We start from the raw sequence: 18,560 nt of genomic DNA, 5'->3' as shown, positions 1-18,560 counted from the left end.
TAGAAGCAGTGAAAAGCTTTTATCGATGATGTAAGGCATGTGTACGTGTAGGAAGAGAGGAAAGTAATTGGTTCTCAGTGAATGTAGGTTTGCGGCAGGGGTGTGTGATGTCTCCATGGTTGTTTAATTTGTTTATGGATGAGGTTGTAAGGGAGGTGAATGCAAGAGTTTTGGAAGGAGGGGCAAGTATGCAGTCTGTTGGGGATGAGAGAGCTTGGGAAGTGAGTCAGTTATTGTTCGCTGATGATACAGTGCTGGTGGCTGATTCGTGTGAGAAACTGCAGAAGCTGGTTACTGAGTTTGGTAAAGTGTGTGAAAGAAGAAAGCTGAGAGTAAATGTAAATAAGAGCAAGGTTAGATATTAGGTACAGTAGGGTTGAGGGACAAGTCAATTGGGAGGTAAGTTTGAATGGAGAAAAACTGGAGGAAGTGAAGTGTTTTAGATATCTGGGAGTGGATTTGGCAGCGGATGGAACCATGGAAGCGGAAGTGAATCATAGGGTGGGGGAGGGTGCGAAAGTTCTGGGAGCGTTGAAGAATGTGTGGAAGTCGAGAACGTTATCTTGGAAAGCAAAAATGGGTATGTTTGAAGGAATAGTGGTTCCAACAATGATATATGGTTGCGAGGCATGGGCTATAGATAGAGTTGTGCGCAGGAGAGTGGATGTGCTGGAAATGACGTGTTTGAGGACAATATGTGGTGTGAGGTTGTTTGATTGAGTAAGTAATGAAAGGGTAAGAGAGATGTGTGGTAATAAAAAGAGTGTGTTTGAGAGAGCAGAAGAGGGTGTTTTGAAATGGTTTGGTCAAATGGAGAGAATGAGTGAGGAAAGATTGACAAAGAGGGTATATGTGTCAGAGGTGGAGGGAACGAGGAGAAGTGGAAGACCAAATTGGAGGTGGAAAGATGGATTGAAAAAGATTTTGAGTGATCGGGGCCTGAACATGCAGGAGGGTGAAAGGCATGCAAGGAATGGAGTGAATTGGAACGATGTGGTATACAGGGGTTGACATGCTGTCAATGTATTGAACTAGGGCATGTGAAGCATCTGGGGTAAACCTTGGAAAGTTTTGTAGGGCCTGGATGTGGAAAGGGAGCTGTGGTTTCGGTGCATTATACATGACAGCTAGAGACTGAGTGTGAGTGAATGTGGCCTTTGTTGTCTTTTCCTAGCGCTACCTTGTGCACATGCAGGAGGAGCGGGTTGTTATTTCATGTGTGGCGGGGTGGTGACGGGAATGAATAAGGACAGACAGTATGAATTATGTACATGTGCATATATGTATATGTCTGTGTGTGTATATATATATGTATACATTGAGATGTATAGGTATGTATATTTGCGTGTGTGGACATGTATGTATATACATGTGTATGTGGGTGGGTTGGGTCATTCTTTCGTCTGTTTCCTTGTGCTACCTCGTTAACACGGGAGACAGCAACAAAGTATATAATATAATGAATATAAGATGTATACATTGAAATGTATAGGTATGTATATTTGCGTGTGTGGGCGTTTATTTATGTATGTGTGTATGTGGGTGGATTGGGCCATTCTTTCGTCTGTTTCCTTGCGCTACCTCGCTAATACAGGAGATGGCAATTAAGTATGATAAAAACAATAAACATGTTCATGTATAGGCGTTTATGTATGTGTACATGAGTGATTGGGCCATTCTTCGTCTGTTTCCTGGCACTACCTTGCTGTTGCGGGAAACAGCAGTTAAGTATAATATATAATAAGTATATGCTCCCCATCTTATGCGACTAAAAAAAATATGAATTTAAAAAGTATACATAAGTACAAACATTATAATTGATTTTTCATCTGCTAGTGCTGACGGCTGTGTGCTCATGATAGTGAATGTTAGACGATCTTGGTGTTGTGTTTGTCACAGCATCTCTCAGTTCTTGCTCTCGGCTACTATTGAGTGAGCAAGTTTTATTGTGGTTATTCTAATGAATATTCTTGCTGGATTAAACCATTTTTGTATTATACCCCAAAGATGATGAACAAGAGGAAGAACCCATCACATGTAGGTAGATCTGGCAAGAATTGGAGGGAGATGCTCGATATGGAATTGAAAATTAAGGAAATCACCAAATATGAAGGAGGAAGAAGTTAATGTAACTGCATGTGATCTACAGTTGTCCCTTTTGTCGGTCTCCACAGTTTTAAAGGACAAAGAAAAAAGCAATGAAGCAGTGAAAGCTTTAGCAAGGAGAGAAATTTTGCCTGTCCATGGATACAGCTTTTTTTCTGTCTGATCATCGCCTGCCCTTCTAAAGCAGAAGAGTGCAGAAAACAAAAAAGTTTTGCACTTTGATGGATAATTGAAGGACGCATTTGCCTCCTACCCACTAAAGTGTGTATTTATTTAGTTTGACCCTTCTTTTGTTTTAGATTTCTTTCAACAGTGAATCAGCATGAAACAGTTCATTTACTGACTATGAGTTGGGGATGATGTAACAACAGGGTGTTTATTGTGTGTCCTTTTAGGTAATGTGATTGGCTTGTCCTACAGGAGATAGTTGTTGGAGATGGCAGGTATTGTTGTATAATATTAGGTTTGTACATCTTAAGGTCAGAATCCCCTGACAGGATAGAACCTAGCTGAAAGTTTCTTTGAAATTCATGTTAAAGTGTAAACTCTAGTTATTAGTGTAGACTATGTATTAGATTGTTTTAATGCATGTACGTTCCATTTTCAGGAGAAGGTAGACCAAGTGGAGGCAAAAGTTAACAGGCTCTTGCAGACAGTAGAAGCCTATGAGAGGAAAGGTAATGAGTACCTCCAAAATAAAAAGAAGGCTGAGAGAAGGCTCAAGACTGCAAATGAGACCCTGAAAAATGAATTACAAGGAGCAAATCAGTTTCAGCCACGTTTAGATACAGTCCGGTAGGAATGATGTAAACCATCTTAACTTAATTCTTTACAGCACTTCTCTTCTCAGCAATTTTCCAACAAACTTGTACAATTCTTGGAAATGTACCAGGTAGGACCCTTTACAGCCTCAAACTTGGTGAGGAGGCAGCAGTTTATGCTTAGCTATTGTAAATGACTCAGTGATATTACTTTTCTTATCCCCTTCCACCCTTAGCTACTCAGCAACCACCACCAGGCTGATATCACCAGCCTGCCTCTTACCAACAACTCAGTCCCTTACCAACCATTCAAATCACACATTTTTGTTTTTCAGGGCAGATGAACAGTACCATCTGTTGCTGTGTAGAAGGCTTTTACAGATCAGCTTCCGTTCATTAATGTTATACATTTTCCTGTTTGTGTGGTTATATAATATATCGAGATGCTTTTTGTAAGGTCTTAAGAGTATAAGGTGTGAGAGGTAAGCTGCTAGAAGCAGTGACAAGTTTTTATCAAGGTTGTAAGGCATGTGTATAAGTAGATAGAGAGGAGTGTGATTGGTTCCCAGTGAAGGTCGGTCTGTGGCAGGGGTGTGTGATGGTTGTTTAATTTGTTTATGCCTCGCTCTTCTCTTTCACTAATAATCTTACTTCTTCATTCCACCACTCACTACCCTTTCTAATCTGCTCACCTCCCATGCTTCTCATGCTACAAGCATCTTTTGCGCAAGCCACCTCTGCTTCCCTAAATACATCCCATTCCTCCCCCACTCCCCTTACCTCATTTGTTCCCACCTTTTTCCATTCTGTACTCAGTCTCTCCTGGTACTTCCTCACACAAGTCTCCTTCCCAAGCTCACTTACTATCACCACTCTCTTAACCCCAGCATTCTCTCATCTTTTCTGAAAACCTCTACAAATCTTCACCTTTGCCTCCACAAGATAATGATCAGACATCCCTCCAGTTGCACCTTTCAGCACATTAACATCCAGAAGCCTCTCTTTTGCGCGCCTATCAATTAACACGTAATCCAATAATGCTCTCTCGCCATTTCTCCTACTTACATACGTATACTCATGTATATCTCTCTTTTTAAACCAGGTATTCCCGATCACCAGTCCTTTTTCAGCACATAAATCTACATGCTCTTCACCATTTCCATCTACAACACTGAACACCCCATGTAAATCTACAAGCTCTTCACCATTTCCATTTACAACACTGAACACCCCATGTACACCAATTATTCCCTCAACTGCCACATTACTCACCTTTGCATTCAAATCACCCATCACTATAACCCGGTCTCGCGCATCAAAACGACTAACACACTCACTCATCTGCTCCCAAAACACTTGCTTCTCATGATCTTTCTTCTCATGCCCGGGTGCATATGCACCTTTAATCACCCATCTCTCTCTATCCACTTTCAGTTTTACCCGTATCAATCTAGAGTTTACTTTCTTACACTCTATCACATACTCCCACCACTCCTGTTTCAGGAGTAGTGCTACTCCTTCCCTTGTTCTTGTCCTCTCACTAACCCCTGACTTTACTCCCAAGACATTCCCAAACCACTCTTCCCCTTTACCCTTGAGCTTCGTTTCACTGAGAGCCAAAACATCCAGGTACCTTTCCTGAAACGTACTACCTATCTCTCCTTTTTTCTCATCTTGGTTACATCCACACACATTTAGACACCCCAATCTGAGCCTTTGAGGAGGATGACCACTCCCCGCGTGACTCCTTCTTCTGTTTCCCCTTTTAGAGGATGTGTGGATCAGGTGTTTGCTTTGAAGAATGTATGTGAGAAATTCTTAGAAAAGCAAATGGATTTGTATGTAGCATTTATGGATCTGGAGAAGGCATATGAGTTGATAGAGATGATCTGTGGAAGGTATTAAGAATATATGGTGTGGGAGGCAAGTTGTTAGAAGCAGTGAAAAGTTTTTATCGAGGATGTAAGGCATGTGTACGTGTAGGAAGAGAGGAAAGTGATTGGTTCTCAGTGAATGTAGGTTTGTGGCAGGGGTGTGTGATGTCTCCATGGTTGTTTAATTTGTTTATGGATGGGGTTGTTAGGGAGGTGAATGCAAGAGTTTTGGAAAGAGGGGCAAGTATGAAGTCTGTTGTGGATGAGAGAGCTTGGGAAGTGAGTCAGTTGTTGTTTGCTGATGATACAGCGCTGGTGGCTGATTCATTTGAGAAAGTGCAGAAGCTGGTGACTGAGTTTGGTAAAGTGTGTGAAAGGAGAAAGTTAAGAGTAAATGTGAATAAGAGCAAGGTTATTAGGTACAGTAGGGTTGAGGGTCAAGTCAACTGGGAGGTAAGTTTGAATGGAGAAAAACTGGAGGAAGTAAAGTGTTTTAGATATCTGGGAATGGATCTGGCAGCGGATGGAACCATGGAAGCGGAAGTGAATCATAGGGTGGGGGAGGGGGCGAAAATCCTGGGAGCCTTGAAGAATGTGTGGAGGTCGAGAACATTATCTCGGAAAGCAAAAATGGGTATGTTTGAAGGAATAGTGGTTCCAACAATGTTGTATGGTTGCGAGGTGTGGGCTATGGATAGAGTTGTGCGCAGGAGGGTGGATGTGTTGGAAATGAGATGTTTGAGGACAATGTGTGGAGTGAGGTGGTTTGATCGAGTAAGTAATGTAAGGGTAAGAGAGATGTGTGGAAATAAAAAGAGCGTGGTTGAGAGAGCAGAAGAGGGTGTTTTGAAATGGTTTGGGCACATGGAGAGAATGAGTGAGGAAAGATTGACCAAAAGGATATATGTGTCGGAGGTGGAGGGAACGAGGAGAAGTGGGAGACCAAATTGGAGGTGGAAAGATGGAGTGAAAAAGATTTTGTGTGATCGGGGCCTGAACATGCAGGAGGTGAAAGGAGGGCAAGGAATAGAGTGAATTGGATCGATGTGGTATACCGGGGTTGACGTGCTGTCAGTGGATTGAATCAGGGCATGTGAAGCGTCTGGGGTAAACCATGGAAAGTTGTGTGGGGCCTGGATGTGGAAAGCGAGCTGTGGTTTTGGGCATTATTGCATGACAGCTAGAGACTGAGTGTGAACGAATGGGGCCTTTGTTGTCTTTTCCTAGCGCTACCTCGCACACATGAGGGGGGAGGGGGATGGTATTCCATGTGTGGCGAGGTGGCGATGGGAATGAATAAAGGCAGACAGTGTGAATTGTGTGCATGGGTATATATGTATGTGTCTGTGTGTATATATATGTGTACATTGAGATGTATAGGGATGTATATTTACGTGTGTGGACGTGTATGTATATACATGTGTATGGGGGTGGGTTGGGCCATTTCTTTCGTCTGTTTCCTTGCAGTACCTTGCAAACCCAGGAGACAGCGACAAAGCAAAATAAAAAAAAAATAATATATATATATATATATTTCTTTCTTCTTTTCTTTCAAACTATTCGCCATTTCCCGCTTTAGCGAGGTTGCGTTAAGAACAGAGAACTGGGCCTTTGAGGGAATATCCTCACCTGGCCCCCTTTTCTGTTCCTTCTTTTGGAAAATTAAAAAAAAAAAAAAAAAAAATAATGAGAGGGGAGGATTTCCAGCCACCCACTCCCTCCCCTTTTAGTCGCCTTCTACGACACGCAGGGAATACGTGGGAAGTATTCTTTCTCCCCTATCCCCCGGGATAAACTTTTTGATATATATATATATATTTCTTTTTTTTCTTTCAAACTATTCGCCATTTCCCGCGTTAGCGAGATGCGTTAAGAACAGAGGACTGGGCCTTTGAGGGAATATCCTCACCTGGTCCCCTTCTCTGTTCCTTCCTTTGGAAAATCAAAAAAATAACGAGAGAGGAGGATTTCCAGCCCCCCGCTCCCTCCCCTTTTAGTCGCCTTCTACGACACGCAGGGAATACGTGGGAAGTATTCTTTCTCCCCTATATATATATATATATATATATATATATATATATATATATATATATATATATATATATATCTTAACTTTCTTCTTTCACACACTTTACCAAACTCAGTCACCAGCTTCTGCAGTTTCTCACATGAATCAGCCACCAGTGCTGTATCATCAGCGAACAACAACTGACTCACTTCCCAAGCTCTCTCATCCCCAACAGACTTCATACTTGCCCCTCTTTCCAAAACTCTTGCATTCACCCCCCTAACAACCCCATCCATAAACAAATTAAACAACCATGGAGACATCACACACCCCTGCCGCAAACCTACATTCACTGAGAACCAGTCACTTTCCTCTCTTCCTACACGTACACATGCCTTACATCCTCGATAAAAACTTTTCACTGCTTCTAACAACTTTCCTCCCACACCATATATTCTTAATACCTTCCACAGAGCATCTCTATCAACTCTATCATATGCCTTCTCCAGATCCATAAATGCTACATACAAATCCATTTGCTTTTCTAAGTATTTCTCACATACATTCTTCAAAGCAAACACCTGATCCACACATCCTCTACCACTTCTGAAACCACACTGCTCTTCCCCAATCTGATGCTCTGTACATGCCTTCACCCTCTCAATCAATATCCTCCCATATAATTTACCAGGAATACTCAACAAACTTATACCTCTGTAATTTGAGCACTCACTCTTATCCCCTTTGCCTTTGCACAATGGCACTATGCACGCATTCCGCCAATCCTCAGGCACCTCACCATGAGTCATACATACATTAAATAACCTTACCAACCAGTCAACAATACAGTCACCCCCTTTTTTAATAAATTCCACTGCAATACCATCCAAACCTGCTGCCTTGCCGGCTTTCATCTTCCGCAAAGAAGAAAGTTAAGAGTAAATGTGAATAAGAGCAAGGTTATTAGGTACAGTAGGGTTGAGGGTCAAGTCAATTGGGAGGTGAGTTTGAATGGAGAAAAACTGGAGGAAGTGAAGTGTTTTAGATATCTGGGAGTGGATCTGGCAGCGGATGGAACCATGGAAGCGGAAGTGGATCATAGGGTGGGGGAGGGGGCGAAAATTCTGGGGGCCTTGAAGAATGTGTGGAAGTCGAGAACATTATCTCGGAAAGCAAAAATGGGTATGTTTGAAGGAATAGTGGTTCCAACAATGTTGTATGGTTGCGAGGCGTGGGCTATGGATAGAGATGTGCGCAGGAGGATGGATGTGCTGGAAATGAGATGTTTGAGGAAAATGTGTGGTGTGAGGTGGTTTGATCGAGTAAGTAACGTAAGGGTAAGAGAGATGTGTGGAAATAAAAAGAGCGTGGTTGAGAGAGCAGAAGAGGGTGTTTTGAAATGGTTTGGGCACATGGAGAGAATGAGTGAGGAAAGATTGACCAAGAGGATATATGTGTCGGAGGTGGAGGGAACGAGGAGAAGAGGGAGACCAAATTGGAGGTGGAAAGATGGAGTGAAAAAGATTTTGTGTGATCGGGGCCTGAACATGCAGGAGGGTGAAAGGAGGGCAAGGAATAGAGTGAATTGGAGCGATGTGGTATACAGGGGTTGACGTGCTGTCAGTGGATTGAATCAAGGCATGTGAAGCGTCTGGGGTAAACCATGGAAAGCTGTGTAGGTATGTATATTTGCGTGTGTGGACGTGTGTATGTACATGTGTATGGGGGGGGGGTTGGGCCATTTCTTTCGTCTGTTTCCTTGCGCTACCTCGCAAACGCGGGAGACAGCGACAAAGTATAAAAAAAAAAAAAAAAAAAAAAAAAAAATATATATATATATATATATATATATATATATATATATATATATATATATATGCATATTACCATGTACATACAAATACGTATACATACGCAGACATATTCATACATACACATGTACATATTCATACTTGCTTGCCTTCATCTATGTGTCGTAGAAGATGACTAAAAGGGGAGAGAGTGGGGGGCTGGAAATCCTTCCCCCCTCATTTTTGATTTTCCAAAAGGAGGAACAGAGAAGGGGGCCAAGTGAAGATTTCCCCTCAAAGGCTCAGTCATCTGTTCGTAACGCTACCTTGCAAACATGGGAAATGGCGAATAGTATGAAAAAAATGTATATATGCATATGTGGGCATTTATATATATATATATTTACATGTGTATGAGTGGATGGGCCATTCTTTGTCTGTTTCCTGGTGGTACCTCACTAATGCAAGAAAAAGCGGTTATATATAATAAAATGATAGATAAGCACATGTTCCTACAGTTTCATGGGGAAACGAAAAACAAATTCCTACGTGCACCTGTTTTGATAAGCACATCATCAGGGGAGATACAAGAAAGAAATATAACAGATAGTTGATATACAATGAAGAGACATAGCTAGCACGCCATTTGGTAAACAATTGACTACCCAAAAGTAAGTCAGGTGCACTCAAGTTTGGCAACAAGCATATCATAAACTTATTATATAGACAAGAAGGGGAAGTATTTATGAATTTTATCAACAATAAAGCTATCCAATTTGTATAGACCTTTACTAATATTAATGTTACAATTCTTTGTGTATATGATAATAGAAGATTCATTAATATTTCTCATGGTACAGGAGTTAAGAGTAAATACCTGAGATGGCAATAATCTGTTCAATACAATGATGATGATGATTTTCAACTTGATTAAACAACGCATTTGATTCTTGTCCTGTTCTTATACTATATCTATATTGCTTAAGTTTAACAGAAAGATCCCTTACCAGTCTGCCCGACAAAACTTATATTTATATGAGTGGATCGGCCGTTCATCATCTGTTTCCCGACGCAGAAAATAAAAATCAAGATAAATGACAAGATATAAAGATATATATCCCTGGGGATAGGGAAGAAAGAATACTTCCCACATATTCCTTGCGTGTTGTAGAAGGCAACTAAAGGGGTGGGAGTGAGGGGGGGCTGGAAACCCCCCTTGTATCTGAATATCTAAAAAGGGAAACATAAGGAGTCAATCGGGGAGTGCTCACCCTCCTCAGAGGTGTCTGAATGTGTTTAGATGAACCAAAATGAGAAGAAAGTAGAGATAGATACTATGTTTGGAGAAAGAAACCTGGATGTTTTGGCTATGAGTGAAATGAATCTCGCGGGTAAAGGGGAAGAGGGTTTTGGCAAAGTCAGGAGTAAAGTCAGGGTTGGTGAGAGGACAAGAACTAAGGAAGGAGAAGCACTACTCCTGAAGCAGGAGTTGTGGGAGTATGTGATAGGGTGTAAGAGAGTAAATTTTAGATGTGGGTAAAACTGAAAGTGGATGGAGAGAGATGGGTGATTATTGGTGCCTATGCACCTGGTCATGAGAAGGATCATGAGAGCTTGGAAGCAGCTGAGTGAGTGTGTCAGCAGCTTTGATGCAAGAGACTGGGTTATAGTGATGGTTGATTTAAATATGAAGGTGAGTAATGTGACAGTTCAGGATATGATTGGTGTACATGGGGTGGTCAGTGTTATAAAAAGAAATGGTGAAGAGCTTGTGGATTTGTGTGCTGAAAAAGGACTTTGGATAGGGAATACCTTGCTTGAAAAGAGAGATATACATAAGTATAAGTATGTGAGTAGGAGGGTTGGTCAAAGGGCATTACTGGATTATGTGTTAATTGATCGGCTTGTAAAAGAGAGACTTTTGGATGTTAATATTCTGAAAGGAGTAGCTGGAGGGATGTCTAATCGCTATCTTGTGGAGGCGAAGGTGAAGATTTGTAGAGGTTTCCAGAAAAGAAGAGAGAATGCTTGGGAGAAGAGAGTGGTGAGAGTAAGTGAGCTTGGAAAGGAGACTCATGTGAGGAACTACTAGGAGAAATTGAGTGTAGAATGGCAAAAGGTGAGAGCAAATGACATGAGGGGAGTGGGTGAGGAATGGGATATATTTAGGGAAGCAGTGATGGCTTGCACAGAAGATGCATGTGGCATGAGAAAGGTGGGAGGTAGGCAGATCAGAAAGGGTAGTGAGTGGTGAGATGAAGAAGTAAAGTTGTTAGTGAAAGAGAAAAGAGAGGCATTTGGACGAGACTTGTAGGGAAGTAGTGCAAATGAGTGGGAGATGTATAAAAGAAAGAGGCAGGAGGTCAAGAGAAAGTGCAAGAGGTGAAAAAGAGGGCAAATGAGAGTTGGGGTGAGAGAGTATCATTAAATTTTAGGGAAAAGAAAAAGGTTTTTTGCAAGGAGGTAAATAACGTGTGTAAGACAAGAGAACAAATGGGAACATCAGTGATGGGGGTAAGTGGGGAGGTAATAACAGGTAGTGATAAAGTAAGGAGATTGAATGAGTATTTTGAAGGTTTGTTGAATGTATTTGATGATCGAGTGGCAGATATAGGGTGTTTTGGTCGTGGTGGTGTGTGAAGTGAAATGGTCAGGGAGAATGGTTTAGTAAAGAGAGAAGTAGTAGTAAAAGCTTTGCTGAAGATGAAAGCCGGCAAGGCAGTTGGTTTGGATAGTATTGCAGTGGAATTTATTAGAAAAGGGGGTTATTGTGTAGTGAATTGGTTGGTAAGGATATTCAGTGTATGTATGGATCATGGTGAAGTGCATGAGGATTGGTGGAATGCATGCATAGTGCCTGTGTACAAAGGCAAAGGGGATAAAGGTGAATGTTCAGACTACATAGGCATAAGTTTGTTGAGTATTTCTGGGAAATTATATGGGAGGGTGTTGATTGAGAGGATGAGGGCATGTACAGAGCATCAGATTGGGGAAGAGCAGTGTGGTTTAAGAAGTAGTAGAGGATGTGTGGATCAGGTGTTTGCATAGAAGAATGTATGTGAGAAATACTTAGAAAAGCAAATGGATTTGTTTGTAGCATTTTTGGATCTGGAAAAGGCATATGATATGGTTGATAGAGATGCTTTGTGGAAGGTTGTAAGAGTATATGGTGTGGGAGGTAAGTTGTTTGAAGCAGTGAAAAGTTTTTACCAAGGATGTAAGGCATGTGTACAAGTAGGAAAGGGGACAGTGATTGGTTTGCAGTGAATGTCTGTTTGCGGCAGGGGTGTGTGATGTCCCCATGGTTGTTTGATTTGTTTATGGATGGGGGTGGTTAGGGAGGCAGATGCAAGAGTTTTGGAGAGAGGGGTGAGTATGCAGTCTGTTGTGGATGAGAGGGCCTGGTAAGTGAGTCCGTTGTTGTTTGCCAACGATACAGCGCTAATGGCTGATTCTTTTGAGAAGCTGCAGAGGTTGGTGGGTGATGAAGAATGTGTGAAAGGAGGGAACATTATCTCAGACATCAAAAATGGGTATGTTTGAAGGAATAGTAGTTCAAGTAATGTTATATGGTTGCGAAATATGGGCTATAGATGGGGTTGTACGGAGCAGGGTGGATGTGTTGGAAATGAAATGATTAAGGACAATATGTGGTGGGAGATGGTTTGATCGAGTAAGTAATGTAAGGGTTAGAGAGATGCATGGAAAAAAAGAGTATAGTTGAGAGAGTAGAAGAGGGTGTGTTGAAATGGTTTGGACATATGGAGAGAATGAGTGAGGAAAGATTGACAAAGAGGATATATATGTCAGAGGTGGAGGGAAGAAGGAGAAGCTGGAGACCAAATTGGAGGTGGAAGGATGGAGTGAAAAAGATTTTGAGTGATTGGGGCCTGAACATACAGGAGGGGTCGACTTGCTGTCAGTGGACTGAATCAGGATATATGAAGCATCTGGGATAAACCATGGAAAGGTCTGTGGGGTCCGGATGTAGATAGGGAGCTGTGGTTTCAGTGCATTACACATGACAGCTAGAGACTGAGTGTGAATGAGTGTGGCCTTTTTGTCTGCTTTCCTGGCACTATCTTGCTGAAGCAGGGGGTAGCAATGCAATTTTCCTGTGAGGCAGGGTAGCAATAGGAATGGATGAAGACAAGCAAGTATGAATATTTATTTATTGTTTATTTATTTTGCTTTGTCGCTGTCTCCCGCATTAGCAAGGTAGCGCATGGAAACAGATGAAAGAAATGGCCCAACCCACCCACATACACATGTATATGCATACACGTCCACACACGCACATATACCTATACATCTCAACGTATACATATATATACACACACATATACATACATACACATGTACATAATTCATACTGTCTGCCTTTATTCATTCCCATCACAACCCTGCCACACATGAAATAACAACCCCCTCCCCCCTCATGTGCTAGGAAAAGACAACAAAGGCTACATTTGTTCACACTCAGTCTCTAGCTGTCATGCAATAATGCACCGAAAACACAGCTCCCTTTCCACATCCAGGCCCCACAGAACTTTCCATGGTTTATCCCAGACGCTTCACATGCCCTGGTTCAATCCATTGACAGCACGTTGACCCCGGTATACCACATCGTTCCAATTCACTCTATTCCTTGCACGCCTTTCACCCTCCTGCATGTTCAGGCCCCGATCACTCAAAATCTTTTTCACTCCATCTTTCCACCTCCAATTTGGTCTCCCACTTCTCCTTGTTCCCTCCACCTCTGACACATATATCCTCTTTGTGAATCTTTCCTCACTCATTCTCTCCACTTGACCAGACTATTTCAAAACACCCTCTTCTGCTCTCTCAATCACACTCTTTTTATTACCACACATCTCTCTTACCCTATTATTACTTACTCGATCAAACCATCTCACTCCACATATTGTCCTCAAACATCTCATTTCCAGCTCATCCACCCTCCTTCGCACAGATCTATCCATAGTTCATGCCTTGCAACCATATAACATTGTTGGAACCACTATTCCTTCAAACATACCCATTTTTGCTTTCCGAGATAATATTCTCGACTTCCACACATTTTTCAACGCTCCCAAAACTTTCGCCCTCCTCCCCCACCCTATGATTCACTTCTGCTTCCATGGTTCCATCTGCTACCAAATCCACTCCCAGATATCTAAAACACCACTTCCTCCAGTTTTTCTCTATTCAAACTTACCTCCCAGTTGACTTGTCACTCAACCCTACTGTACCTAATAACCTTGCTCTTATTCACATTTACTCTCAACTTTCTTCTTTCACACATTTTACCCAACTCAGTCACCAGCTTCTGCAGTTTCTCACATGAATCAGCCACCAGCGCTGTATCATCAGTGAACAACAACTGACTCACTTCCCAAGCTCTCTCATCCACAACAGACTGCATACTTGCCCCTCTTTCCAAAACTCTTGCATTCACCTACCTAACAACCCCATCCATAAACAAATTAAACAACCATGGAGACATTACACACCCCTGCCGCAAACCAACATTCACTGAGAACCAATCACTTTCCTCACTTCCTACATGTGCACATGCCTTACATCCTCGATAAAAACTTTTCACTGCTTCTAACAAGTTGCCTCCCACACCATATATTCTTAATACTTTCCACAGTGCATCTCTATCAACTCTATCATATGCCTTCTCCAGATCCATAAATGCTACATACAAATCCATTTGCTTTTCTAAGTATTTCTCACATACATTCTTCAAAGCAAACACCTGATCCACACATCCTCTACCACTTCTGAATATGTTGATGTTTATTTATGTAATGTCTTTGTATGTATATGTTGATATGTATATGTGTGTAGCTATGTGTATGTGGGTGTATATACATGTGTATATGAGGTGTTAGGCCATTCTGTGTCTGTTTCCTGGTGGTACCTCACTGATGCAGGAAACAGCGATTATGTATGATAAATATAAATAAATAGACTATGCATTTTCTCCCTGTTTTCCAAAATCTCTCATTTATCTGGTGTATGATTTTCCAATCCAAAAATAATTAGTGATATATGTCTGTCAGCTTCCTGCTTTGCTTTACTAATTTTTTCTAATTTTGCAGTCATACATGTTTCAGCTAGATCCCTTAGTATGGTAGTGTCAACCTCTGTGTCTCCAACCATCTTTATAGTCGCTCTTCTGGCTATCGAGTACTAATCCTGTATTCTCTGTATTTTTCTAAAGCTTCCATCAAATAACCTGTATATTTCCTTGATTGCTTCATCTCTAAAAGGACATATCATTTTTTTCAACCTCTTTGCTCAATATCCTTTTTTTTTTCCATTTCCTGCATTGGCAAGGTAGTGCCAAAAACAGGTAATTAAGCCTTAGAGGAAAACATTCTCACTTGGTCCCCTTGTTTGTCCCTTCTTTTTGAAATGTAAAACAGGAAGGGAGGATTTGCAACCCCTCTCTCCCACCCCTTTTAGTCACCTTTTATAACTTACAGGGAATACATGAGTAGTATTCTTTCTCCTATTGTCCAATATTGTCATGAAATTTTTTCCTCTGATTACACAACCTCTAGTATATCAGACTTTGCCTTCTTGTTTCTCTAGGTTTGGTATCTCTTGGACTTTAGTCTCATGTCATTTAGTCCCTGTGAAAAAGCATATGCTAGCCTCTTGTGTTTTATAATGGTAAGAGGAGTTGAATCATCATCAAAACATGCAGGAGGGTGAAAGGTGTGCATGGGATCGAGTGAACTAGAGTGATATTCACTGTTTTGTATAGGGGGCAACATGCTGTCAGTGGACTGAACTAGTGTATGTGAAGCACCTGGGGTAAACTATGTAAAGGAGCTGTGCTTTGGGCACATGGCAGCTAGAAAATGGATTTGAGCAAATGTGGCCTGTCTACATCTGTTTTTAGCACTACCTCGCTAACACAGAAAACAGCAGACAAGTATGAAAGAGAAAAAGATGCTCATATGACTCTGTGTACAGTATCAAAATGGATTTTCATCATTCAGGTTTTCATTATTTGTTAATATTACTCAAATTCTTGTTCTCCCAGGAGTGTGGAAGAAGTGCAGCGCCAGTACAGTGGTCTTCAGGATAGACTAAACAAGGAGACAGCTCAAAGAGGTGATCCATTGGCAGTAGCAGAGAAGTACAAAAATACAAAGAAAAGGTTTACCACTGTGTCATTTGAAATTGAAACACATGCCAATTTGATAAAGGTAATGTAATCCTGTATTTTACAATATAACCCTTGCCTGCGAGAATCAGTAATGCTGCACTCATCATGATCTGATAGAACTGTCAGTTATCAGTCTTTAGCATTAAATATCTCATCCAGTACCATTTATGTGTAGAATGAATCCATTGCATTCTGTGGCCTTGTATCCATATATCGTCCTATAAGTGTGCAATGGTAGTATCATAACCAATGAGGCTAGGATGTGTTACTACTTTGGTACAGCCTCAAAAGTTAGGAAAAGTTTTGAATTTCAGTGCCTCAACGGGATACTCTTGTTTTCTGGAGTGTCCAAGTCTCACCCACTTTCTTATGGTGACATTTTTACTACACCATTGGGGTGGAACAGAAGTGGGAAGCATTGCCCAACTCCATCAGGACAATAGTAATGTTTTAGATCGAGACAAACACTTGAAAAGTGCTGGGGTTTTAGGTTTTCGGACAATGAGGAAGCCCGGATGCCTCTGGGAAACACTGTGTTAGAGCTGCCATTTGCTAGTGGCCTATCAAGGGTAATGCTTTAATATTAATGGCTAAGAAGCAGTGCTGGAGTCCACCAGTTATGCCAGGAAATAAGGGGATGAGCAATTAAGGTTGATGGCTTCGAATGTAAATGGGATGATTGGTGAAAGTAATAGGAGGAGCTTGTGCAGAAGTTTAAAAGTTTTAGTTTGGATGTGAGCCAGAGGATTGGCAGAATGCATGTATAGTGCCACTGTATAAAGGCAAAGGGGATAAAGGTTAGTATTCAAACTACAGAGGCATAAGTTTGCTGAGTATACATGATAGGTTTTATGGGGTTTTGATTGAGAAGGTGCAGGCATGTACAGAGCATCAGATTTAGGAGGAGCAGAGTGGTTTCAGAGGTGATAGAGGATGTATAGGTCAAGTGTTGCTTTAAAGAGTGTGCATGAGAAATATTTAAAAAAAAGATGGATATGTATATGGCATTTATGGGTCTTGAGAAGGCATATGATAGAGTTGGTAGAGATGCTTTGTGGAAGGTCTTATAGATATGTGGTGTGGGATGAAAGCTGCTAAAAGCAGAGAAGTTTTTTTCAAGGATGTAAGGCTTGTGTACCAGTAGGAAGAGAAAGAGTGAATGGTTCCAAGTGTAGGTTGGTGTGTGGCATGGACGTATGATATCACCATGGTTGTTCAATTTGTTTATAGATGGAGTGGTGAGGGAGTTAATTGCAAGTCTTGGAGATACGGGTGAGTGTTCAGCCTTTGGAGGTGAAGGTCCCTGGGAAGTGAGTCAGTTGTTGTTTGCTGATGATGCAACACTGGGGGCAGATTGAGTAAGAAACTGCTGAAGTTGGTGACTGAGTTTGTAAGAGTGGGTAAAAGGAGAAATGTGGGAATGATTGTGAATAAAAGTAAGATTATTAGGTTTAATAGGGTTGAGTGACAGGTTATCATGGATGTATGTTTTTATGGAGAAAAATTGGAGGAATAGAAGTGTTTTAGATATCTGGGAGTGGACTTTGCAACAAATGGAATCAAAGAAGTGAATGTGGGGGAAGGGATGATGGTTCTAGGAGCACTGAAGAATTCATGGAAAGAGAGAACATGCTCTAGAGGACAAGAATGAGTATATTTGAAGGAATAGTAGTTCTAGTAATATCATATGGATATGAAGCATGGGCTGTAAATAAGGCTGTGCAGGGGATGGTGGATGTGTTGGAAATGAAATGTTTAAGGACAATGCATGTTTTGTGGTGGTTCGATCAAATGAATAATGAAAGGGTAAGAGAAATGTGTGGTAATAAAGAGAGTGTGATTGAGAGAGCTGAAGAGGGTGTGCTGAAATGGTTTGGATATTAGGAGAAAACAAAAGATGAAAGGTTGACAAATAGGATACATGTGTCAGAAGTGGAGGGAACAAGGAGAACTGGGAGGTCAAATTGGAGATGGAAGGATGGAGTGAAAAAGATTTTAAGCGGTTGGGTTCCTGAATATGCAGAAGGGTGAAAGGCATGCATGGTATAGAGTGAATTGCATTGCTGTGGTATACAGGGGTTGATGTGCAGTCAGTGGACTGAACCAGGTCATGTGAAGTGTCTAGGGCCTTGTTGTGGAGAGGGCACTATGGTTTTTGGTGCATTACACATGACAGCTAGAGAATGAATGTGAGGGGATGTGCTTTTCTTCATTAGTTCCTGGCTATACCATGCTAATGCAAAAAACAGCAATCAAATATAGAAAGGAAAAATTGGATGTGCTGGGGATTGGGAAAGCTCGTATCCTTGAGCAGGGTGTATGGAGTGAAAGTGGAAATAGTGAATGCTAATTATGGGAGGGCATGGAAGAAGTGCTAGGAACATATATGAGTGAAAATTTCCAGGGAAGAGGTTTTCAATGCATTACTCATGGCAGCTAGAGAATGGAGTGAGCAGATGTGGCCTTTTCTCATCATTTCCTGGCACTACCTCACTAATGCAGGAAACAGCAATCAAGTATGGAAAAGAAAAATTGGACGTGTTGGGGATTGGGAAAACCCATAATCTTGGGCAGGATGTATGGAGTGAAAATGGAAATGATGCATGCAAATTATGGAAGGGCATGGAAAGAGAAGTGGTATGAAGAGAAATGAGTGAACATTACCAGGGAAGAGGGAAGTGAAATTGTGCTATCAACGAGAGTATGGGAGGGTGTTACAGAGCATGGATGGAATGAATCATAAATAGTGTGGGTGAAGGGAAAGGTTGGAATTGTGAAATATGTGTGGATATGTGTATATGTGTAATTGTGTGTGTATGTGCATTTGTGAAT

General features: G+C 41.4%; 1 protein-coding gene across 1 annotated transcript in view; it reads left to right on the top strand.

The window, feature by feature from the left end:
- The window catches only part of LOC139766042 (structural maintenance of chromosomes protein 6-like), a 353,590-nt gene that overhangs the window by 225,232 nt on the left and 109,798 nt on the right, over positions 1 to 18,560 (top strand). Inside the window, exons 12-13 of the mRNA XM_071694167.1 lie at positions 2,714 to 2,901; positions 15,603 to 15,768. Coding sequence (XP_071550268.1) covers positions 2,714 to 2,901; positions 15,603 to 15,768 — 354 coding nt within the window. The remainder of the gene's footprint in view (positions 1 to 2,713; positions 2,902 to 15,602; positions 15,769 to 18,560) is intronic.

This window comes from Panulirus ornatus, chromosome 56 (genome assembly GCF_036320965.1).
Source record: "Panulirus ornatus isolate Po-2019 chromosome 56, ASM3632096v1, whole genome shotgun sequence".
In the NCBI taxonomy this organism is placed as follows: domain Eukaryota; kingdom Metazoa; phylum Arthropoda; class Malacostraca; order Decapoda; family Palinuridae; genus Panulirus; species Panulirus ornatus.
The sequence above is the reverse complement of the archived record's forward strand: the minus strand, read 5'-3'. Positions and strand labels throughout refer to the sequence as shown.